The sequence below is a fragment of the Ceratocystis lukuohia genome (assembly GCF_044167205.1).
Source record: "Ceratocystis lukuohia strain C4212 chromosome Unknown Supercontig2_pilon, whole genome shotgun sequence".
In the NCBI taxonomy this organism is placed as follows: Eukaryota; Fungi; Ascomycota; class Sordariomycetes; order Microascales; family Ceratocystidaceae; genus Ceratocystis; species Ceratocystis lukuohia.
In genome coordinates this window covers 333008-356589 of record NW_027263521.1, presented here as the reverse complement: position 1 = coordinate 356589, position 23582 = coordinate 333008, and the positions used below count along the sequence as shown (strand labels likewise).

The window sequence follows — 23582 nt, the reverse complement described above, 5'->3', positions numbered from 1 at the left end:
ATTCGTATTCTGGCACCTCTACCAGCCTGTGTCTGATGTTAATCCATTTAATGCGTGCTTTATCTCCCTCTTGCCATTTCATCTGTTCCATGATGTCGTCCATGATGTTCAAATGTCTGGAGATTAGGGAGATTTCGAACTTCTCTTTCAGTGACAGCCAGCATTTAGCAACAGTCTTTATTCCCTTGGTCTTCCGTCGTGTTTCTGCGTCCATGCCGGCTCGTAAGATAGCAAACGCTTGCGCTTCGTCGATGGCTCTCTCTTCCTTCGTTTTTACAATGTCCATTGCGTCAACAAATTCTTTTTCTTCAATGCCTTTAAACAAGTAGAGGAGTCTGAAGCCTTTCAAAGTACGAATGGTGTACCTCGCCCATTTTTCCCAGTTGCGTCCATTCAATTGAGGAGAGTTTTGAAGTATTAGTTCCAGTGAGTGTACTGACGGTTGTACTGACGGTTGTACTGACGGTTGCACATTGTGCCTGTTCTCTGTTGGGAATGTGAAATTGCTGGATTGCAGTGTTTCAAAAATCCCCTTGATCACCTTAGTAAAGTCTTCTTGAGTTAACCCTTCGGTCCTGACGGGCGAGTTGTTCATCGTGTCGAGAGAGTGAAATAATGAGCAGTGTATAAGCGGGGGTAGGGGGGTTTGAAATCAAGTAAGTTGGCTATAGTATAGACAAGGCTGAAGTGAATGCTTTGTGAATAGGAAAATTTCAGTCCCAACCCCAATGGTGAAATTGGTACATCTTTGGCTTTGGATCGCATCTGTAAGAGAGGCAGATTCTCTACAACGGATGGGATAATAGATGACGATGATCTGTGGACTAATCACGTGTCTTGAATCGGGATCGCTGCTTATATAAGCAAAAAATCACTTAACACGACTACGCGACTAGCTCCACTTGCCCTATCCACCTGCAACACGTGAAGCGCGCTGTATTATTCTGCCTGGCAACCACGTTTGGCTCTTGTCAAGCAAAAAGGAAAGAAACGCCCAGGTGGCCAGACAGCACCCAAACTTGGAAGGCAAGGAGAACAAAGAGGAGAATATTACGCTCAAAATTTTCGGTACTTCCCCTTTATGCATCGCATCGCCTTACAAAACCTTTTCTTTAGACACCCCCTCGATTAGCGATTCTGCATCTTGGTCTCCTATTAATACAAAATCATCATACGCTTGAGGCTCAGTCTGTTTGTTTTACTCAACCCCACGGCTCGACACACGGACGTAATTGTAGGTGTCATTACTACACACTACTAATATCTCTATATCTCCTGCGTTACACCAGCCTGTCTTGCCATGTCCTCTACCATGAAAACTCCTGCCAAGACACCTTCTAAGGTGCCGACTTCTTCGGCCAAGAATGTTGGCTCTGCTACCGGTGGCAAGCAGAGCAATATCATGAGTTTCTTCGGCAAAAAGTCCGCTGCCTCCACCCCGAGTGGAACCTCAGTTACCGCGAAGAATTTTGCCGAAGCTTCCCCCACACCAGCCCAGAGGTCCAAGGCTGCATCGACCCTGAAGGAATCGACTGACAGATCCAATGTGCTGCCTCATTTGCCTCGAAATGGCAGGCAGGTGGCCATGGAGTCGTCTCCATTGCGGAGAACCGAGACTGCAGGTGGCGGTGAAACGCCTATTCGCAGAAAGGTATGCTTGTGTCAATGCTTGGTGCGATCTATCTACTAAAAGCAGTTGCTGACCTGTTTTTCAATTGGAACAGCCCAATACTTCTTTCATGAGCAGTAGTCCGACTCGTAAGGTTAGTTTTCCCCGAAACAAAAACCCTGCCCTTTTGTTTCCCCTGAATGCACTTTCTAATTGCTCTACAGACGAAGAAGGCTATTAACTACGCCGAATCTTCCGACGACGACGACGAAGATCCCTTTGAAAGGATACAAAAGTCCACGGGACGCCGATCCTCTTCACGCAGAGTCGTGGACGATGATGATGAGGAATTTGACCAAGATGCTGCGATGAACATGGAAGATGATGGTGAGTCTAAAGTTGGAGCGCCGTATCCGCTCAACCTCCCATTTATAAAAAATATCCTACAATGATTACTAACGATCTCTACAATAGAAATGGATGACTTCATAGTGGACGATTCCGACTCTGATGTCCCCTCCAGATCATTAGCCAAAAAGCGCAAACGAGCCCAATCAAAGTCGACTGTACCTAAGCGCCCCAAACGCGATCTCAGCCCCATGAGGGAAGAACCAGAGGGCGACGGAGTGGACTCCAAAATGGAGAACCTCGATCTCGACCAGGTGCCCGGTTCTTCTTGCATGAAGTGGAACTTTGATCCAAATAACTTTGGCGATACTCCCGTATCACAACCCCCCGCTAAGAAGGCTGGGGCTCGTGGCAAGGAAAAGGCATACAAGAGTGAGCCTGAGGACCGGTATCCTTGGCTGGCCCAGATCCTGGACATGAATAGGAAGCCACCAGGGCACCCCGAGTACGACCCATCTACAATATTTGTGCCACCTGGCGCTTGGAACAAGTTTTCTCCGTTTGAAAAGCAGTACTGGGAGATCAAGCAAAAGCTGTGGGATACGGTTGTCTTCTTCAAAAAGGGCAAGTTCTACGAGCTGTATGAAAATGATGCCACCATTGGCCATCAGATGTTTGACCTGAAACTCACAGATCGTGTCAACATGCGCATGGTTGGTGTTCCTGAAGCATCGCTGGTTACTTGGGTTAACCAGTTCGTTGCCAAGGGCTACAAGGTAGCGCGCGTGGACCAGATGGAATCAGCACTGGGCAAAGAAATGCGTGAGCGGGGTACTGACACGCCTAAGAATAAGAAGGCCGACAAGATCATCCGCCGTGAGCTTCATAGTGTGCTAACCGCTGGTACGCTGGTTGATGGAAATATGCTGCAGGATGACATGGCGACATACTGCGTGGCAATCAAGGAGACAATGGTGGACGATGTGCCAGTCTTTGGCCTTGCGTTTGTCGATGCGGCCACTGGGTCGTTCCACATTGCTGAGTTCGAAGATGACGTTGACCTGACTAAGTTTGAGACGTTTGTAGCTCAAGTCAACCCGCGAGAACTAGTTTTGGAAAAGGGCCATGTCTCGACCAAGGCGTTGCGCATCCTTAAAAACAACACAGCACCCTCCACATTGTGGAACTACAAAAAGTCCGGCACTGACTTCTGGGATGCCGACACAACACGGCGTGAGCTTAAATGCGGTGGCTACTTTACGGGGGGAGAAGATGGACGGGATGAGATCGAGTGGCCCGAGACACTAGAAAAGCACAAGGGCAAAGACAACTTGATGTCCGCTCTTGGGGGCTTAATCCAGTACCTGCGGACGCTTAAGATGGAGTCATCCCTCATTTCACAGGGTAACTTTTCCTGGTACAGCCCGATTCAAAAAAACGGCACGCTGATCCTGGATGGCCAGACGCTCATCAATCTTGAAATTTTCTCTAATACGTCTACTGGTGGCGTTGAAGGCACGTTGTTTAGCCTGTTGAACCACTGTGTTACACCGTTTGGCAAGCGCATGTTCCGCCAGTGGGTCTGCCATCCCCTCTGCAACATTGACCGAATCAACGAACGGCTGGATGCTGTTCAGATGCTTAACACTGAGCGTTCTATTCGGGATCAATTTACCTCCCAGATGACTAAGCTGCCTGATCTTGAGCGTCTGATCTCGCGCATTCACGCTGGCGCCTGTCGGCCTGAGGATTTCGTTAAAGTGCTGGACGGCTTTGCTCAGATAGAGTATGCGTTCAGTCTTTTTGACTTGACCAAGGTTGGCCAGGGCCTGTTCCACAAGCTGGTCACGTCGATGCCAAACTTGGCCGAGCCACTGGATTACTGGAAGACAGCCATCGACATGCGCAAAGCACGAGACGAGAAGAAGCTTATTCCAGAGCCAGGAATTGAAGAAGAATTTGACGAGAGTGTAGCCCGCATTGCGGAGATCAAAAAGAGTCTCAACACTCTGCTAGATGAGAAGAAGACGCAGCTGAAGAGCAGGGCCCTCAAGTACACGGATGTTGGCAAAGAGATTTATCAGATGGAGGTGCCTAAGAGCATTAAAGTGCCAGGCACGTGGCAGCAAATGTCCTCGACCAACGCTGTTAAGCGATACTACTTTTCCGACCTTACTAAGCTCGTTCGTGAGCTTCAGGAGGCCGAGGAGATGCATTCACAAATCATTAAGAAAGCTACCAAGCGGCTCTTCCAGCGGTTCGATGCTGACAACGAAACCTGGCTGCTGGCCATCCGCATCGTTGCGCAAATGGATTGTCTTGTCAGCTTGGCAAAATCGTCAGCCTCACTCGGCTCGCCTAGCTGTCGGCCCGTGTTCGTCGATGAGGAACGCAGTGTTGTGGAATTCTCTGAGCTGCGCCACCCATGCATGAGCACCCTAGTTGACGACTTCATCCCCAATGACATCTCGCTGGGTGGTGAAAATGCAAACATTAGTTTACTTACGGGTGCCAATGCGGCCGGAAAATCAACAGTGCTCCGCATGTCCTGTACAGCTGTGATTATGGCACAGATTGGCTGCTTTGTACCAGCCGTCTCAGCACGACTGACGCCTGTTGACCGCATCATGTCGCGACTGGGTGCTAACGATAACATTTTTGCTGCACAATCCACCTTTTTCGTCGAGCTGTCGGAGACCAAGAAGATCCTAGCCGAGGCTACGCCGCGATCGCTCGTGATTCTAGACGAGTTGGGCCGTGGTACGAGCTCATACGATGGTGTGGCGGTAGCCCAAGCCGTGTTGCACCATGTAGCTAGCCATGTTGGCTGTATCGGTTTCTTTGCCACGCACTACCACTCGTTAGCTACGGAATTCGAGCATCATCCCGAGATCCGAGCCAAGCGCATGCAGATCCAGGTTGATGAGGGCGCACGCCGCGTCACCTTTCTGTACAAGTTGGAGGATGGGGTGGCTGAGGGGTCATTTGGAATGCACTGTGCAGCCATGTGCGGCATTCCAGATAAAGTCATTGGAAGAGCTGAGGTAGCAGCACGCGAGTGGGAGCATACAAGTCGGTTGAAGGAAAGCCTGGATAAAGCCAAGACGGGTTGCTATATCCCTCTGGGCCTACTAAGTGATGTAGGATCTCTTCTACGGGATAATGGCGAGGTGAGCAAGCGCGGCCTGGAAACACTGCTGAAGGCTATCGAGAGCCTGTGAGAGGATATATACATCAGGATTTTTGACATCGGTATATCTAGGGTCAATTACAATTAGGGTTATTAAATGTTGCTGGACTGGATGGGATGTAAGTGGCCAAGTTGGGTTCGATGTTGATGGAACTAGAAGGCAGCTAGAATGACGCAACTGGCCTTGTCTATATGTGAAGGATAGATAAGAAGCACTGTGAATAAGAAATGAAGTGATAAAAAAAAGGCGAAAACGCAACAAAGATAGAGGCTGAAATCAATTTTTAACATGACGCCATGTGATACACGATGATGCAATGTGTATCCATCATCGCTATGGTAAGACAACTGACTAGGGGTTCTGTCATCTTGCCTTGGTTTACTGGTAGGCCTAGCGCCAGAAAGAAGAAGTCCCCTTCTACTTGTCTCTCATTGAATCCTTTTTGGGGTTGTTTTTTTTTTTTTTTTTTTTTACTTTTGGTCTACTCCCACCAGTCTTCATGCACACGGCGTAGATCCACCTGGTCAGCAGCCCGCAGATATGGTGTGCAATCGCTGGTTTCGTCATACTCTCTGCGCGTCTTGCCGTTGCCAAAGAACCAGGCGAAACGGTTGCCCTGAGGTCCGAGATACTCGTACTGCCAGTCCTCCCAGCGGGGGTTCTGACGGGCTACCGACAAATGCCAGGCCGTGCCAGGCCAAATGCCATGGATGCGCGCGCCGGGCAGACCGCCGTTATACCACGACGAGCAGTTCTCGGCCAGGACAGTAGTGTTGAAGAAGGCGTCGCTGTAATCCACAAAGTCGTCGGCTGCTTGCTTGGTTGGCGCCATGGTGCGAATCCCTTCGCGTGATGCCTTACGCAGTGCCTTGGCCATGTAGGTGATCTGGGTCTCAGCAGCATGCGGCACGGTGCCTGCTGAGCCGGTGCCGTGCGGGCCTTGTAGGAAAAATAAGTTGGGGAATCCGGGCGTGGCAATGCCTAGGTACGTGTAGGGGAAACCATGTTCACCGTCGCGAGCCCAGAGGTCAGAGAGATTGCGGCCACGCGCGTGGATGCGGAAGGGCGGCACCATGTCAACGTTGGCACCGGTGGCGCATATGATAGCATCGACTTCGCGAAGCACGCCATCGGTGGTCTCGATTCCGGTTTCGGTGAAACGCTTAATGCCAACTTGGATTAGCTCGACGTTGTCCTCGGTCAGCGCCTCGAGGTAGCCAGGACCGGGCGTTAGTCTGCGGCAGTTGGGCGAGAAATCGGGGACTAGGGCATCAGCCAGCTGGGGCTTTTTGGCTAGGCGGCGTTTCATGACATCGGAAAATGTCGACGCCATGTCTTTGCTTTCGTTGGTGCCCTTGAACCAAGAGTCTAGATTGCGCCAGTAGCGATCCTCCATTTCCTTACGGAAAGCCAGGTAGGTTTCGGGCTCTGCGGCAAAGGTTGCCTTTTGCTCGTCGGTGTACGGCTGGGGTAGGGATGATCGTTCATCGCCAGAGACTGATGCCGCAATCCAGGTCTTGCTGCGCGCGTAGTGGTCTAGCCGCGCAACTGAACGCTGCAGGTTGGCTACGACCTGGATGCCGCTAGCGCCGTTGCCAATGACCGCGACGCGCTTGCCAGCTGGGTCAAAGGTCGGATCCCAGTTGGAGGCGTGGCGAAGGAGGCCGCGATACGAGTCTCGGCCGGGGATGTTGGGCAAGCGCCAGGCGTTGAAACGGCCGAGCGCGGTGATGACAAAGTCGGCATCCTCAACAAACGTAGAGTTGGTAGCAAGGTTAGTTACAGTGACCTTCCAGACTGAGGCGTTCTCGTCCCATAGAAGATCCTGGACGCGGTGCTGTAGCTTGACAAGGTCGTAGACATTGTGTTTTCTAGCTACACTCTGCCAGTAGTCCCGGATCTCAGCACCGTAGGAAAACTCGTCGCTCCACTGGGTGTTGGGCTCGAAGGTAGATTGATAGACGTGCGATGGGATGTCGCAGCGAACACCGGGATAGACGTTTTCGAACCATGTGCCAGACTAGACAAGAGCGCATTAGTAAGCAAGCAAGCAGGCAAGCAGAGCGGCAAGAAAGTAAAGGGGGGCATGGGGTTGACCGGTGCTTACCACGTCCGTGTTCTTCTCGTAGATGGTCAGCTTGATGCCCGGTACCTTGGCCGGGAGTAGGGCTCCGGCTAGAATACCCGACAGCCCAGCGCCAATAACGGCAACACGCACAGCGCGTGGCTCGTCAATGTGGCGGTCGACCAGCGGAATGCGGGCTTGGGGGTAGGAAGATGGCTTTGGTTGTTGAGGGAGCGCGGGAGCAGGAGGAGCGCTGACTGGAGGGGGAGCAGTAGTGCTGGGCGTGTCGGTAGCTGAAACAACTAGCTCCGGGCCAGCTATAGTGGGTTCGACAGCGCCAGTCATTGCTCTAGTTAGTGTGGAGGGTAGGTTCTAGAGGGGAGGATGGGAGAAGAGAAGGGAGGGGGGGGGAGGAGGGGGGACACAGAGAAGGGTTCTCTTGAAAGACGAGATGAGCTCGAAAGAGAAAGAGAATGAAAGGAAGGAGGGAAAGAAAAAAACACGGGAAAGAAACAGAGAAGAAAAGAAAGAGAAGAGAAAGACAGACAAGGAAAAAATATACATAGCTTCATTTTCCTATATCATAATTGCAGAGCTTTCAATATCATGTGCAGGATTCTCTTCCTACTCTTCCTACACAAGGTATGGACAAGCTATTAGAGCAGAAGTTAGCCGTGCATGGGGATAAAGATTTGAGAGAAGAGACAAGTAAGGAGTTAGGGCCAAAAGATCAAAAGGGTTTACTTATAGTAATATTTTGAATGTATGTGTAAGTTAACCTCTTGGCGAGAAGAACAAGGCGAGCGGCATTCGACTGTATGTGGGTGGTTGTTGTCTTTCCGCTTCCTTCTCATCCTCCCCCCACGTTGACAGAAGCAAAGCTCAGCTTTTGTGATCAGGAATTTGGGTGTAGAGTTGCTGCGGGCAAGTGCAAAGGCCTCTTTGTGCTGCTTGTCTTTGCGGGCGAGCTGTTCCTGTTGTCTCGATGTTTTCTTTTTTTTTTCTCTCAGCGAGCTTGAACAGCGTAACGCCGTCCTCTGGCGGGCCGGCCGCCCGGAATTTACAACAAGGAGGCTAATACCGGAGGGTCCGATATGGAGACATCTCTTCTGGCCGCGTGGCCCAATGGCAAGGCGTTTGACTACGAATCAAAAGATTGTGGGTTCGAATCCCATCGTGGTCACTGTATTTTTTGCATCTTTTCTTTTTGGCCGTCTGCTTGATGGGAAGACTTTTCTCTTTTTTCACGTACCGGATGTCCGTGTTTGTTGGTCAATCTTTCTTCCCACCGTCTGGACGCTCGAGAACTTGGTATAGACGTAATCTCTCTCCTGCACCGCGACCCTCCTCACTGGACTCTGCATATATCATATTGTAACCTTCTGCCTCTGTTATCGCCGATCTCTCGCAGCACATAGCGCGATTCCGCGTACTCTGTCGCAAATACATTCATTTTGACCAAAATTCCGCACAGACTTGGCTTGTAGTGTTAGCTCCCGATGTGCTCTTTGTCAGAAGTGTGTAGCTGCAAGATCCTTTTCCCTGGTATCTAGCGAGGACGCAGTCTTATGCTGTCACTAGCAAGCCAAAGCTTGTATTTGGAGATCAAAACACCATGGGCTTGCTGCTTGCTTTACAGCGCTGGCAGGTACTGGACAGGACCAAAGTCAAGCTCTATGGTAGTAGCCAGAGCGATATGTATTATGGTTCAAAGTACTAGGGCTCAGTGTAGTTAAAGTAAAAGTAGAAGGCAAAGTAGTAGATCCAAGTGAAGTGGTGGAACTAACGCATGACATGACGGAGCAGTGCTTAAAGAGACAGTGCCCACAACAGACGGGCTACCGGAATATGTGGCTGTCCCCATCACTAAATGTTGCGTCAGTAAAAGGAAACAGCTCCTCTAACCTGATAGGGGCTTCCTGGCCCTTGCCTTGTACTTGTAGCGAAGTGAACCCCCACCCGCCTGGTCTTTAGCTAGGTATTCATCGTTGTATAATCAAGTTTGCTGAGGGGAAGACACTATTGGGAGGGAGGAGAGATGGCAGTGGGTGGTCTGGTTGACATGAACGGCTAGTCACAAGGAAGCATTGGCCGGCAGCGATCATGTAATAGTTAGAAGTGCAGGGTTAAGAAGCGCGACTTGTTGGCTGTTTGTGGGCTAGTAGTCTCTGTATTTCGCCCATGGCATGTACTGTGTTTGAGCTAGAGCTTGTCAAGTCGAGATAGAGGCTGTAACTGCACGTGTGAGAACCTTGATAATGCTGTCATATCACCGCCCAGCTCTAGACATATTGTAAGTGCATCGAGGAGCCAAATACCAGTCTAAGCCCTAGCCTAGAAATTTCAGAGGCGTGATGTGATGCATGTTCATGGGGTACTTGTCTGTGTATATATCTGTTTGACCACTTCCACCCAAGGTCACTCTCACCTCCCCCGTTCCAGTCCCTGGCAAGCTTGACGAGAATTATTCGTTGTCACACCTAATCACGCACAGAAAACAATGACACTGTAAACAAAACTGGAGTATTAAATCACATGTCCCTCGTGGGGTTCTAGTCGCTAGCTTCAAGAAACCATTACATCGCCAACACCGACATCGCAGTCCTATCCTTTAGCCTGATCTTCAGTTGTTCTTTGTAGCTACCGCCACGGCATTATGGTCAAGAAATCCTGGGGCAGCAGTCGTCTCCAGCTCTCGCAGCAGGCCACGCCACAACGCGCCTTTCTCGCCCTCCAGCTCCGTTAGTCCAGCCTCTCCAAGGTATAGCCTAATGGCCCTTAGGTCTCTACGCAGTTTGTCTGTGCACCACCACAGGTCAACATGGCTCATGACGGCAAACATGTAAGCTATGATCCATAGAGTCCGGACGTCGTTTTCTGCCAACATATTGCGGAACTGCAGCTGCAGCCGACACAGAAGCTGGAAATACGGCAGCAGCTGATCCGGGATAGAGGGCCTGAAGCCGCGCATGGCTGTTAGCGTCGTAAGAGGCGGGATCAGATACTGGATATTCTCTGCATCGGCATTTGTCCACGAGAAATACGCTAGCTGTCGCCATTGCTCGGGAATGCGTTCCATATCCAAGTCATGTCCTGTGCCGGTCACGTGGCCACTCATTGGACCTGATGGCTGGTCGCCAACCTCGGTCGTCTGGGAAATCGCCCGCCACATCATACTCTTCTCTCTAAAGGGCAGAGTGGCTAGGAGCACCGGCCGGAGACCCAGCATCATGTTAAGCCAGCCGAGTTTAGAGGAATCATGCGACGGCTTGTACACCCATGATGCCCGAGGGTCGTCATCCAGGGTGACTGCCCAAGAAAGCATGCTCAGTACCAGGGCCGTTAGAATGAGAGTATCGCCGCGCCTGGGACTTAGAGGAGTTGAGAGCGCCTGTTGGAATTGGGGCAAGGCAACGGCTTCCTGAGACAGCTCAGCTAGGGAATGCTGGCTGGATTCTATGCTATGGAAGCGTAGATGACACGCAGTGAAGGCGAGGATAGATGACCGTAGATGCGGCGAGTCATCGCCGCTTGTCCAAAGCTTGCAAGCCGAAGTAGAAAACAGCGGGTTGCCGATGAACGTGCCCCCATTGCCTAGAAAGTGGTGAACCAGGGCGTCAATGCTGGTTCCGGTATGGTTGTGGCCCATATCATTCATGGCCTTGACATATGAAATCGACAAGATACGCGGACTTGGCACAAGAGCCACGTTCTTTGAGCTTGGGCTTGAGGGGGGTGGAGATGACTCGCTCGAGTCTGAAGATAGAGAGCCCCATAATATGGAATGCCGAGGCCGTGTGGTTGGCGGGGCGTTCCTGGAAGCCGGGCCATTAGGCGGAGCCACGGACGGAGCATTCGGCCAGGGGTCGGCATACACGCACTGGCGATTATTGCGGTTGCAGCGCGTACAAATGGGCTTGGTTTGGTCACACTATGAGATGAGGCAAGTTAGCGTGTGCAGGTGTTTTAATAGGCAGCTAGGATGTGTGTGTGTGTGTGTGTGTGTGTGTGTGTGTGTGCACAGGGCGCATGCTAGCTGCATTGGAACGCACCTTTACTCGCTTCTGGCGACAAGCCCCGCACCCGCGTCTACTCTTGGTGTGGTACCGTCTCCGTTTGTATTCGCGAACGCCAGCATTGCTATCGGTGCCAGCGGAATGTTCAGGGGCCCTCAGTGACAGCACTAGAAAAGACGAATCCATGATGCCGGCTGAGAATCCGCACCAGAACGTCGTATTATAGCAGCCCTCAGTCTAATTATGCCAGAGGAGCAGGAGTCTTTGCTCTGGACCGTTACACTAGTTCACTAAAACAGCTTATTCCGTGTAAGTCAGATCAATAATATTTGGTTTATGCAAGATATAAATGAACAAGGGCTAGCCAGCCTCGAGATCTCTCTTTTCTTTTTTTCGGTTCGGAGAATACAGCAGTCCAAGCTTTTCAGAAGAATCTTGGGACTTGGGTCTTGGGGCCCCTGACAAAGGATCTTCCCTCCACAAAGCAGAAAGGCGGGAGTATTCGACCGCCGTTGCCAGCAACAAGAAATGACGTAGGCTGTACGGGGGCTGCCTTTCTTTGTTCTATGCTATGCCGCCCGCACGCTGAAGCTTCTCTTGGTCTCGCAGGCCAAGAGTGGTGCTTGACGGCCGCGATATTGCTTTTGCGATGGTCTGTTATCCTACTTAGATGGGCGTGCACGCAAGATCGCGTGGAGCTTGTTCTCTCTGGATTAGGAGGAGGAATAGCCTGTCTGAGGGTATCTTGGATGGTGTTGCAGGTCTTGGCTGTTGGGTGACAGGCGGAATGGCGGAACTGAGGGAGCCTTGGCTGACTGGTGGCTGTCAAGATTTAACTAGCATGCGTATTGTCGACAGATTATTGGCAGCGCGCTGTGGTTGGCTGGCTTTCTGGGTGATGAGGTGTGGAGGGTGTGAAAAAGTGACAGCAGTGAAGCTGTGTGACGGGGGGGGGAGGATCAAGAGCTCGTTTGCCGTATACGTCGAAGTGCAAATTCAAGAGGTCTGGGTCATCTAGGTCATGAAGAAAAAAAGGGAGAACCTGTGCCTATAAGAGCAAGGGAACAGGCAAAGGAACTGGCGCTAAGCACCAAAGCGCTCCCCCCCCCCCTGTGAGAGAGGCTTGTTCGATAGAATAGCTCAAATGGCTTTACTAGGTGACCATACGGTCCAAGTCAAATAATGCTAGCCTGTTTAAGTATGAAAAAAAGGGGGAATCGCACCAGCAGGGCGAGCTAATGGACCAAATCCAACAAGGGGCTCATCGGATTTGGCGGGTCGTCTGATTATCCAATCCCATCCAGCGAGCAGCGCAAAGCTTCGTTTTACGAGGGGAGAGAGGTCCTAGAGTTGACGATTGGTGAAGAAAGCCAGCAGCCTAGGATGGCGGGACTGACGAAACATTGTTTATCCGCTGTCTGTCTGGGCTGGGCGAACTAGGCGGCACTGATGGCAGCGGGAGGAAGCTGGGGAGGAGGAGCAGATGTTCGTGTTATTGCGATGATGCGCAGATTACTGTAGCATTACAAGGGCAGGACGGACTCGCCACCATAAACAGGGCAAAGAAATAAATAAGAGACAGCAAATAAGAAAAAAGAAATGGGATCAGCAGAAAAGTCACGCTACTACAGCACCCAGTGCTAAAACGGATACTTGTAATATTATAATCTCGCTCCTTAGGACGCAGCAGGGTCCTCTGGGCCCATCAACACCAGCATCCTCGTCAGAAAGGAGCACTCTCAAACACATGCGCCTCGCTTTATGGCATCGCAGGGTATACATGCCCTGGAATCGGCGGTGCGAGAAAGTCGGGCGGATTCTGGGTTGACTTGTCCATCTGTCATGCAAGGGGACTTGGTTAGTAGACATGGCATGTGTGTGTGTGTTATCGTGTCTGCTATACATACCTGTCTGCCGACGGCCCAGTCTCTGATGTCGTCAAAGTTTTTGCACTTGTGCTGTGTGTTGAAGTCTGGGAACGGCTTGGGATGGCTTTGGTTGTACCACACCTGGCCAAGCACGCCCGTGTCAACGTTGCACATGAGAACCTGACGGATTATGTCCAAACAATGGGCTGGCAGCTGTTAGCATTGTGCTTGTGTGATCTGGGGGAGAAGGGGTCCGGGGTCCGGGGCCCAGGGCCCAGGCTTCGCCGGAAGACTGCGGAGAACTACTTACTCACGTGCAGTTTCAGGATGCGCTCATCGTTTTTGAAGGCGTTCTCGCCAAGTTCCTTGTAGTAATCGACGTTAAAGTATAAGGATTTGCGCAGCAGATTCAGGCAGTGCAAGTGGTGCATGCCCTCAAGATTCACCACAAATCCGCCACCGTATTTGTCGTTGCGCTGGACGTGCCCGCTACTCAACCCCGCCTGTAGCCCATCTTCGTATGATATGATGCCTGGCTCGGAATCAACTCCCAGGTCCTCCCAGGCCTGGTCGACCTCAGGGGATGGCTCACGGCGAAATACGGTTTCGTGCATAAATGAACCGTTGAAATCGGTGTAGCTGTATTTGACATGAACATCTTTCAGTATTGTCGCTGCGGAGCCAACGTCAGTTTGAGGCCCGATTATGCGCGTTTGAGGTAATACAACTGCTGCTACCACTACCATTACTACTACTTACAAAATTGCGTGGTATATGATGCACACATTGCGTCAAGACCAAAGTCCCCACGCCCAAGTCTAAACCCAACATATCCCGCAACCACTATAGCGAATAGGGCCGCGGGAATGAACAGGGCTGTTATCGAGCACGTTGGCTCACTCTGGGGTCTGTGGGTTGCTGGATAGTCCAGGTCTTTGTCGTGCGGAGATTGCGCTGCTGGGGAGCTATCATCCTCGATGTTCGCTTCAGGGTCCGCGGTATTTGAAACGAGTTGGAAGCCATGTGATGAACGCTGCGAAAAGGGCCACATGCTGACGAAAGGCCATAGGTTTCAAGCTGGCGATGAATGCGATAGCGAAAAAGGGCCTGCTTATGAGGATGATTTGAAAAGCTCTTGTCGAGAAATCTGCGGCTCAGTTGGAGGCCATTTAGAGCAATCCCTCGCCACAGCTAACTAAGCCTCCTCGGTCTAGTGGCCCCAAGGGAGCACAACATGAGACTTGGGCGCCACAAAAGAGTGCACTAGCCCCTGATCCAGTACTTCTTGGTGGTGCAAGGGAGAAAGAGATATACATGCTACATGGGGCGGCGCCGTGAAGGCACGAGGGCCCTATTTATTTCCAAGGGTTCGCAGCATTCATTGCCAGAATCTCGTATTGGTGTGTGTTGAAGAATGCAAGATTACATCAAGAAAAGGAGTGGCTAGGAAGGAAGCAAAGTGCAACAAAAGCTCGTCGGAAACTCAGGAAAGCAAACTTTCCAGCGCACTCACAATGCTGGTGATGAATCTTGCCGTAGCACATAGAGGAAGGCGATGTCATCTGGGTAGCCACGAGTCATGAGCCATTACTGCACTGGACGCGGGGACGAGGCATTAGAAAGAGGTATTAGAGCAGACTAGTATCAAACAATAATTTTCAAAGCAAGTTTTGCACAACGAACAATAGTATCCCATTTCCCACGGGCATGTTTCGCCTTTCTGGCAAGGCACCACTAGACGCGGCCCATCAGGAAAGCAGGGGCGTCTCCTCATCCGTGTCTCGCCTCGACTCCTCGGCCTCCTCCCCGTGTGGAGACTCGCCAGCACCAGGAGCTTGCACTTGAGCAACCTTGAGCATGTCATCCACCATCCTCTGCTCTCGGTAGATCCAGCCAACGCAGACGCCGGCACCGGGCCCGGCCACCGCACTAACCACAAGCGTGACACCAGCAACCTGCCAGCCAGCTTCGACGAAGAGCCAATACAGAATGGTCAGTCCAACAAAGATTATGTCAACCACCACGAAACTCAAGACACTACGCGTCAGCTCCGGCCGATCATCGCTATGGGCTGAAAGATTCCACACCAGATTCCAATGAGCGAGGACCGACACAACTACGGGCGCTGCATACATACTGAGCAATGCAGCCCTGTTGCTTTCCAAATGCATTGCGGTCAAACTGCCAGCCTGAAAAGCAATTACACGGCGCACCAGCACTCGGATGCCGGCCACATAGACGGGCGAAAAGAGCCATAGCGCTGCAAACCACGGCGACTCCAGCGTAATCATTAGTATCGACGGCAGGATAAAGCCTAGTGCTACGCCGGCAGGAATAGCAACAGTTTCGGCATCGTCAGTAAAGTATCGAAGCTTTGAGCCTAGAGACGGGTCATCCTCCGGCGCCTGCTGAATAGTCTCGGGCGTCGCTTCCTCACGATGGCGGAGGATGGTCTGAGAACGCAGGAAAAATGCTGGTACAATCAGCAGCTCCCAAACAACGGCGCCACCCACAAGAATGAAAACCAGCAGCGGGCCAGTCGGATAGGCAATCACGACCGCAGGCTTGTTGCACACACGTGCGCCCTCGACGGTGTACACGGTCAGGAGGCCGGATATGTAGGCGAGTGTTGCAGCCAATATGGCGAAGCCGCGTGTCGAGGTGGCCGCCAGCTGGAAGAAGCTAACCAGGTAGCAGAGCAGAGGGCCAACTATGGGGATCCGTGACAGGCCGGGTAGAAGGGCACGGGAGTGGCATTGCGAAAACAGCATGGCAAGGTTGAGGTCGCTATGGACAAACAGCTCTACGGCAGTGAGTACAGCGAGCAGGGCGGGGATGACAAGGAGCACGCGAAACGGGAAGACGGCGAGGGGCGGCTTTTCCCATGTCTTGCGGCTGAAGAAGGCTGAGACTGTAGGTGGTGGTGGATTCATGGTTGCGACAAGCGAAGTCTTCAGAACGCCGGGACAACGTCTCTGAGAGGCGGCTGGCTAGTCTTCGGGGTTGAAATTGGTGAAATGCAGGCGTATCGCCGCAAGAAGGGCAGCGATAAAATAAAGATGAACAAAAGAGGCGGAAGCTTGGCTAGGGCTGTGGCTGTCTTTCAGACTGTAGATAGTTTGGGGAGGGGGTTATGTCGTCATAGATTCATAAACGGGCAAGGTAGCTAAGCTAAGGCTTTACAAAGGGCGTCCTGGCGCGCTTAATTGGTTGATCATAGAGGACGTAACCCTATATTTCAAGAGGTGCTAGCTTTTCTCTAGGTCACGTGACCCACAAGGGCGCTGCGTATAATAATTTCCAGTGCTGTCCGTCCATCGTTGTTTTTTGTACTGAGGATTTACGTTTTAGGCCTTGGCACAATTGCCTGCGACATGCTTTATATCAGAAGTCAAATACAGGGAGTTTCTCTGCAACGTCCCCCCGGAACTGCCACCATTCGTTTTCTTTACCGTTGACCTTGTCGTTAGGTGGACGGATGCTATCCGTGATCTGAGTATATTGAGCCTAGCAGAACTCAGTGTTTAGTGAATGTTGGTGTTTCACATTTCCTTGTTGTATCTACTCCTCGACACCATGATGCCGTATGTCGATATGTTTGGTCTTGTTGTGACTGACTCCTGGGTTGCTTGCGATGTTTAGGGCGGCTTGATTGTCTCCAACCAAGTCTTTTCCCGCAATCTGGCGATTCTTCCGGTTTAACTATGGGCGCCTTCGACTTGTAGCTTTCAAGACGCCGTCGCATCCTTCAGATTCCTTCTTTGGCACACGGAGCAAAGCCAGCATCTTTGGCTTCGGTGGTTGGAGTAGCTACGCTTCTTTGCCTGCCTGCTCTCCATTTGATCAGTCCACCAGCCGGCGTGAATACCATTCTACGGGCTAGTTTCATCTTTGTCCTTGGAGCTTGTGTGGCCAGCGTCGGAATATCCTATCAGCAACTCTTCTGTTCTCCCACGACACGAAGAGTTAAATCTCATGCCAAGTGGAGCAGTGTCTCTGAGATATCCTGCCATGCGTTTGGAAGCATCAAGCTGTCTCTCAGCTGTATCCGAGTTGTGTGTCACGACAGAAGCAATGTTGCGAAGGCTGTGTCTCTGGCCTGGGTACATAAAACATCCCTACAACCGAATAGTGTTTTCCCCTGTCAATGTCCTTTTTGGCTCCAAGGCCTCCTGTGACGGTATCCAAGTGGTGACTACTGCGGGTGACTTCCATGCCTAAGACGGCTTTTTAATTGCCCTACATTTTTGATTCCAACTATTTGAGTGAGTCTTTCCATAAGGCCTTTTATCTGAGACTTGCTTAGGCTAGTAACGGTCATGTCGTGTCGTCAACATGGACAAGTACAAGGATCTGTTTTCCCCTTTCTTAGACTGGCCACAATGCACCGGTCATATGGATATTTTACTAGACTAAGCTTGCTGAAGCTTGGTACGGGCTTTTTGGTGATTGCGGAGTTTTTGTTGGGTTGGTCTAACTTTAGCAAGGTTGTGCCACTCGGTGCCAAGCGCTTTGCTCTTCGTGACTCCCAGCATACGCATTTCCCAGTTACGTTTTCATCAGCCGTCAGTAGAACTACGTCTCGTTCACAAGCTTTCAGTTTGTTCCTCTGTTGGATGCTTGGATTCTAATTGCAAGCGTCATGAAATACTCCTTTCACTCCCATCTGTGGGCTTACATAGTATCTGAGGTTGTGTTGGGGTCACCTCGAATGGCGGTTCCGCGTCCTTGATACTCTGCCTCTATTCGAAATGCTCGCTGAGTCGATGGCGGCGTAGGTGCGAATGGACGAATCTACTGGCATTGTGCGAGTCGAGTTGTTGGTCGCTCTACTTGCTCTTTCAGCTATGCCGTTTTGATTCGATGTTTCCAGAGTAGCGAACTGCGCTTCAGGGCTATGGCTTGTCTGGCATTGTAATACCTAGTTTCCTTGGTTCTCAAACATTTTCGGTCCTGAACGCCTTGATGGTTTTGTCTACTGCCTTGACATTTGAGTCAGCAGCTTTCATGTACGGAATTGTCTATAGTCTATGCTCCCTCAATGAAATCGACTCTTACTTGGCCTTTCTTGCCTGATGGGAAAAGCTTCGAGTTTCAATGCCACGACCTCTAGTCCTATATTGAATGATTTTCGCACTGATAACCGGTTCTGATTTAAGTTTTCTACATGGTATACAGCTATGACAACCTCTAATCTTCGCACACCACTTTGGGCCAGGCCAAATACCCAGTCCACAGCCTTCCTCAGAGCAGCAACATTCTTCGCTATGACCGAGCTTCTGGCGGAAGAAACATCTTGGCTTCCCAGTGTTGTTCGTTTTACGATCTGTTCTTGTAGACCGAACTGACTTGCTTCTCTTTGTTTGATCTGATCGATAGCAACAAGATGCCATCGTCGACCTTTCCCATTACGTCGGTTCGCATCCCATTTGCACGTTGACTTTGTTTTTCGGAGATCTCAGCGATCCGAGGTGGCAGCTAGCTGTTCGGTCGAAAGTTTCGCGAAAATATCGGCTGGGAAGTTTGTTGTTTCCGAGTTTCTGGTCAAAAAGTTGTACTCAGGTATCTCAATGAACTTGTGTCGTATGTCGCGCCATTTACTGGGAGCTCGTGAACTTCTCTTCCAGTGTCGTTTAGCATTTGGCAATTGTTTCCGCGCCTTCAGTCTTCTGGCGGGTTTCTAGATCTATGCCGATTCGGAGAATAGCAAATGCCTGTGCTTCATCGATGGATCTTCAGGATATCCATTGCATCGGGAAACTATTTTTCTCCAAGCCCTTTCAACAAGTAAAGCATCTTGAGGACAAACTTGATGTTTGCTAGTTTTATGCTTTTCGAATCGCACTTTTGCGCCAAGTTCCGAGCTTCTGCAGGGTTTGTATCCGTTTGTGCCGACAGCTTTTCGCCATTCGTATACATGTGTTGGATATACATGTTTTGCACATACATGTTTTGGGGGTACATGTGTTGGACCGACATGTGTTGAATATACATGTGTTGGACCTACATGTGTTGGACATACATGTGTTAGATGTACATGTATTGGATCTACATGTGTTGGATACATGTGCTAGATCTACATGTGTTGGATACATGTGCTAGATCTACATGTGTTGAATCTACATGTGTTGGACATACATGTGTTAGATGTACATGTATTGGATCTACATGTGTTGGATACATGTGTTAGATCTACATGTGTTGAATCTACATGTGTTGGATGTACATGTGTTGGATACATAACGGCTTCTGTGCGTGTTCCTCACTCACTGCCGTTAGTGCCCTCGTCCGCTTCTCTTGGATGTCGTTCCTCCTACTGGCCGTTTCGATCCTAAGGGCAATTGCATGGTGCCTTGGAATGCATGTTTCTCTTGTGCATGCTCTGTTTGTTCTAGGAAGTCTTCATTGGGTTGATTCAGCCCGAGTATGGCTCCGCCGGGTATATCTTCCAGGAACCGTAGCGACAACGCTTTGCTCTTCGTAACGTCCCAGCGTGTGCATGTGAGCCAGGTTGTACCGGATGTTGTGCCATTTGCTGACAGCTTTGCCTCCTTTTTGCCACTTCATCTGTTCTATGATGTCATACATCATAAAACAGATGTCTGCGGTTTGGGAAGATGGCAAACTTTTCTTTCATGGCTGTCGAGCATCTGGAAACTGTTTCCACATCCAGGTATCCCGGCGGATTTCTAGGTTTATACCGAGTCGGGGGATGGCAAATGCCTGGGGTTCGGTTCATCGCTCGGTTTGTCTTCTTCCGTCTTCGCATCGTCCATTGCGCCCGCAAGTTTGTTTACCACCAAGCCCTTGGAAAAGTAGAGCACTCTGGTGTCTTTAAAGGTACGAGTGACATACCCCGGCCATTTTTCCTAGTTGAGTCGGTTTAGTCGGGGAAAATCAAGAAGCATGAGCTCTCTAGAGTTGCCCACTCCTGACCTCTGTCGGAGATCCGGACTTGCTAGTCTGAAGTGTGCCGAATGTGCCCTTGACAAGCTTTGCAGTGGCCTCTTGAGTCATCCCTTTCAACCCTAGCGGATGGGTTGTCCGTTGTGACGAGCGAACAAAAGAATAAATGGTGGAGAAGGAGGAGGGAAGAAAGAAGGGTTTTGAGAAAAAAGACCCCAAATCAAAACGGGTGGAAACTAAATGAACGAGTGACTTATGAGTAAAGTGTGGTGACAATTGAACGCTAGCGATGGTGGCAATGGCTATCATTGATTCCGCCGTCTTCAAGATGTTATCGATTTCGTCCTCGACTTGTATCTTGTTCACGGGTTTTGATGATTTGCATCGCACTCGGTCGCTATTGGAGGTGTTCCCGCCGGTGGGAACACCGGCTCACAACCTGTTATGTGCGTCAATCGTTGTTTCTCGTTGACCATGGAATGAAGTTTTACTTCATGGAATAATTACCGGCCACGTGCTTTATATCGATGGTTTATCCGAGGTTATTCCGAACATGGGTAGTTTCTCCACAGCATCCAGGCTTTAGATAAGGCGATATAGACAATGTACTAGAATATCTAAAGAATCAAGCGTCTCAGCAGCTTCCTCTCTCTCTGCTTTAACGACAGAAAAATTCACATTATCTTGCAACCTCACAGTTTGCATTTTTAGCACTGCTCTTGCCATCATTCCCGCAAATGAACCTCCATACCACCGTCATCCAGCTGAAGAAAGACCTTGATCTCAAATGGCAGCTCCATGGTGACACATGCCAGTCCGTCTGGGCCACACTCAACAAGAAACAGCGTGAGAAGTGCATGCGCGCTGGATCTATGGAGGGCGCTGTGCTCAAGAGCCCACGCGACGATTCTCTCGGCAATGTGAACAAGTTTCTGCCCGAGTGGAACCTTGAGGACGTCACCAAGCCTAGCTCCAACCATTTGATCAAGCTGATAGAACACCGGGCTACGAGGTCTCTGACGCAGCAGTATGCCGAAGGCGTGGACGGTGGTCTCGGAGACTACCACTTTATCCTCGATATGGTTGTCAGCCGCCGGCTGCACTGTGCAGATAATGAACGCATGAAAGATTGTTGGACGCTGTTCATAGAAGGCCCTGAATATGGAACAAGCTACCGCATTGTCGACGAGCGTGCCAAGTCTGGCTTTGGTCCCGCAATCAAGGCCAGTGTGTGCATACCGCAGGAGGTCGGAGAGCTGATCTTGTACCGTCAAATGTACCTATTACAGGTCATGAACATCATCATTGAGGACATCCTAGAAATCAACTCTGTAGACGAGCCCATCCCCGAGGCTGCGAAGGCTAAGAATAAGAAGAGTGGGAAGGCCAGTGGGGATCAATCAACCCAGTCTCTTGCCATCCGCCCAGCCCCGGCTGTCAAGAGAACGCTGCAGGACCTTATTCCTTTGGTGCAAGACCAGGCAGACGGCGTGCAAGAATTCCTTACGCTCCTCACTACTTCAGCCCCTCTCCTGGCTAACGAGGTCAACCATCGTTTCTTCAGCCAGCCTGGGCTGATTCCTGATGAAAAGGGCCGCCGGCTTTGCATGCACACAGACAACTACATTAGCCCGATTTTCCTGGAGACTGTTCACCAGGCCGTTCAGGGTGCGTCTTTGTGGAACTATCTCTCCCAGCTCATGCAGCTGCTGGAAAAACACTCGAGCGACAAGATTTACAAGCCTATAATTCTCCAGGAAATCTCCAATGTGTGCCATCTGGAGTTCTCCCGTGCCCAGGATACCTTTAAGCGGAACTTCCAGTGCCATATGGGCGCCAAGCACTTCAAGCGCGTGTCGACCAGCGCCGACTCGCTAGGCAATCACAAAGTGAATATCAAGGGTAAGCCAAGCGCACTGATCAGCAGCGACGCGCAGCTCTGCTACATGCTCCGCCTATGCCAGCCCCAGACTACGGCCTCGTCTGCTGTCCAACTCGTCTCGGCTCTGGAAGTACTACATCGGGATGACCAGGAATGGGAGCGGCTATCTGAGACGGAAGCCCGGTCGCTAGGTGACCTTGCGGCCATCGTCGGCCTCATCCAGGATATTTCACCTACGATATCTATGCCGCCACTCTCACGCAAAAAGGGCCAGATGTTTGTGGCACGCTCAAAAAGCCTCGACACTGAGATCAATTCTATCAAGGACCAGATTGACCTTTCACGTTTTGTCATTCCTATTGACAACATATCTAAGGCTGAAGTGGCAGAGGGCGCACTTCAGGCCCTCGACGAATTTGTCAACGAGAAAGCCGGCTCTAATTTTGGGTTTTTGTATCAGGACCTAATTGAAGAGTGTCTTGCCGATCTGCAGCGGCAATACGAGGCAGTCCAGGCCCGAGTCAAGCTAGCTAGCAACACAGCTTCTAGCGAATGGGTCCCTCTGCCTGTACCGCCGCAGGACGAGCCGGCTGTGCGGTTCGAGAAGAGACGTGAGAAGCAAAAGACGCGGCCAAAGCACTCATCCATCTTCAACACGGTGCCATCCTCGCCGCCATCACTATCTTCGCCAACGATCAAGCGCGACGCTAAGCTAGATGCCTGCAAGCGCATTAGTGTCAGCCGTGAAGCTCTGGAGGTGTTTGGCAATCTCTTCCGCAAGAGTAATGCGCGCGGCAGCGTCGATTGGGTGCAGTTTGAGAAGGCCATGACGGCTGTAGGGTTTAGGGTTACGCCCAAGTTTGGATCAGTGATCCAGTTCTCACCACCGCCTCCATCGACAGGGTATGTGCCAGTGCAAAAGTCGATTACGTTCCATAGACCGCACCAGAGTAAGATTGAGGGGTACAGAATATTGTACCATGCAAGACGACTGAATAGTGTGTATGGATGGGATGAGGATACATTTTTGAGCTCAGCGTGATGGGGGGGGGGGCGGGGTTGAGGGCAAGGCAGGAGGCGGCACATGAACATGGTAAAAGAAGAGGGGACACGAGCTTGGAGGTGTAGGGGATATAGATTGACAGGGGAGGGGGGAGGATGGCTAGGCGATTTTAGATACATGTAGATGCAGATAGATCTCTGCATGGCGGGCCGTGTTCGTTCCTTTCTCCCTCTTTACCCTCGCCCTACCCTGGAATGGGCTCCGTATACGAACAGTCAACACCAACCAACGCCAATATCACATACCTACTTGACTTGTTCGTCACTTTAGCTTCTAATTTTTCTTCATTTGTTTCAGAACCCCGAATTGTCGTCGCTATTGACGTCATGGTTTTGTGAACGTCTATCTGCCCCCACAGTACAAGACCTAATAGGCCGGACAAGCAGCGGGACGCAGGGCTACCTGGTCACTCATGCTATGGCCTGCTGTGCTCCGGGGTTTCCAAGCGCCCACTGGTGTCTGTGTGTGCAAGGGAAATGGCAGCCTGAATTCTAGAAGTGTATTGTTAACTCTCACAATAGAGCAGGCAGACCTCAAGAGGCCAGTCACACAGTTGCAATATTGATTCGGTTATTTAGCCAGGCCTGCAGGGTTTGGCGGCTTTGGCTTTTGACTCATGTGCGGACCGAGAGAA

At 50.9% G+C, this 23582-nt stretch overlaps 6 protein-coding genes across 6 annotated transcripts; 2 read left to right on the top strand and 4 right to left on the bottom strand.

Annotated features, from left to right (window-relative positions):
• Positions 1–1300: 1300 nt before the first annotated feature.
• On the top strand, positions 1301–5178 carry HOO65_020099 (MutS domain V; the record flags this gene model as incomplete). Its single annotated transcript, XM_071006317.1, has 3 exons — positions 1301–1651; positions 1834–1996; positions 2084–5178. 3 exons carry the CDS (start codon positions 1301–1303, stop codon positions 5176–5178), a joined length of 3609 nt encoding a protein of 1202 aa, XP_070860737.1.
• A 451-nt stretch (positions 5179–5629) lies between these two features.
• Positions 5630–7558, bottom strand: HOO65_020098 (putative sterigmatocystin biosynthesis monooxygenase stcW; the record flags this gene model as incomplete). The annotated part of the gene is made up of 2 exons (XM_071006602.1): positions 5630–7168; positions 7256–7558. 2 exons carry the CDS (start codon positions 7556–7558, stop codon positions 5630–5632), a joined length of 1842 nt encoding a protein of 613 aa, XP_070860736.1.
• Positions 7559–9836: 2278 nt separating this feature from the next.
• HOO65_020097 (Sterol uptake control protein 2) lies at positions 9837–11415 on the bottom strand (the record flags this gene model as incomplete). The annotated part of the gene is made up of 2 exons (XM_071006714.1): positions 9837–11144; positions 11266–11415. The coding sequence occupies 2 exons, from the start codon at positions 11413–11415 to the stop codon at positions 9837–9839; spliced, it is 1458 nt and encodes a 485-aa protein (XP_070860735.1).
• Positions 11416–12665: 1250 nt separating this feature from the next.
• On the bottom strand, positions 12666–14148 carry HOO65_020096 (uncharacterized protein; the record flags this gene model as incomplete). Its single annotated transcript, XM_071006740.1, has 4 exons — positions 12666–12695; positions 13137–13303; positions 13408–13770; positions 13857–14148. The coding sequence occupies 4 exons, from the start codon at positions 14146–14148 to the stop codon at positions 12666–12668; spliced, it is 852 nt and encodes a 283-aa protein (XP_070860734.1).
• A 697-nt stretch (positions 14149–14845) lies between these two features.
• On the bottom strand, positions 14846–16030 carry HOO65_020095 (uncharacterized protein; the record flags this gene model as incomplete). The annotated part of the gene is made up of 1 exon (XM_070999991.1): positions 14846–16030. The coding sequence occupies one exon, from the start codon at positions 16028–16030 to the stop codon at positions 14846–14848; it is 1185 nt and encodes a 394-aa protein (XP_070860733.1).
• Positions 16031–20740: 4710 nt separating this feature from the next.
• Positions 20741–22927, top strand: HOO65_020094 (ipa protein; the record flags this gene model as incomplete). Its single annotated transcript, XM_070999990.1, has 1 exon — positions 20741–22927. The coding sequence occupies one exon, from the start codon at positions 20741–20743 to the stop codon at positions 22925–22927; it is 2187 nt and encodes a 728-aa protein (XP_070860732.1).
• Positions 22928–23582: the final 655 nt, after the last annotated feature.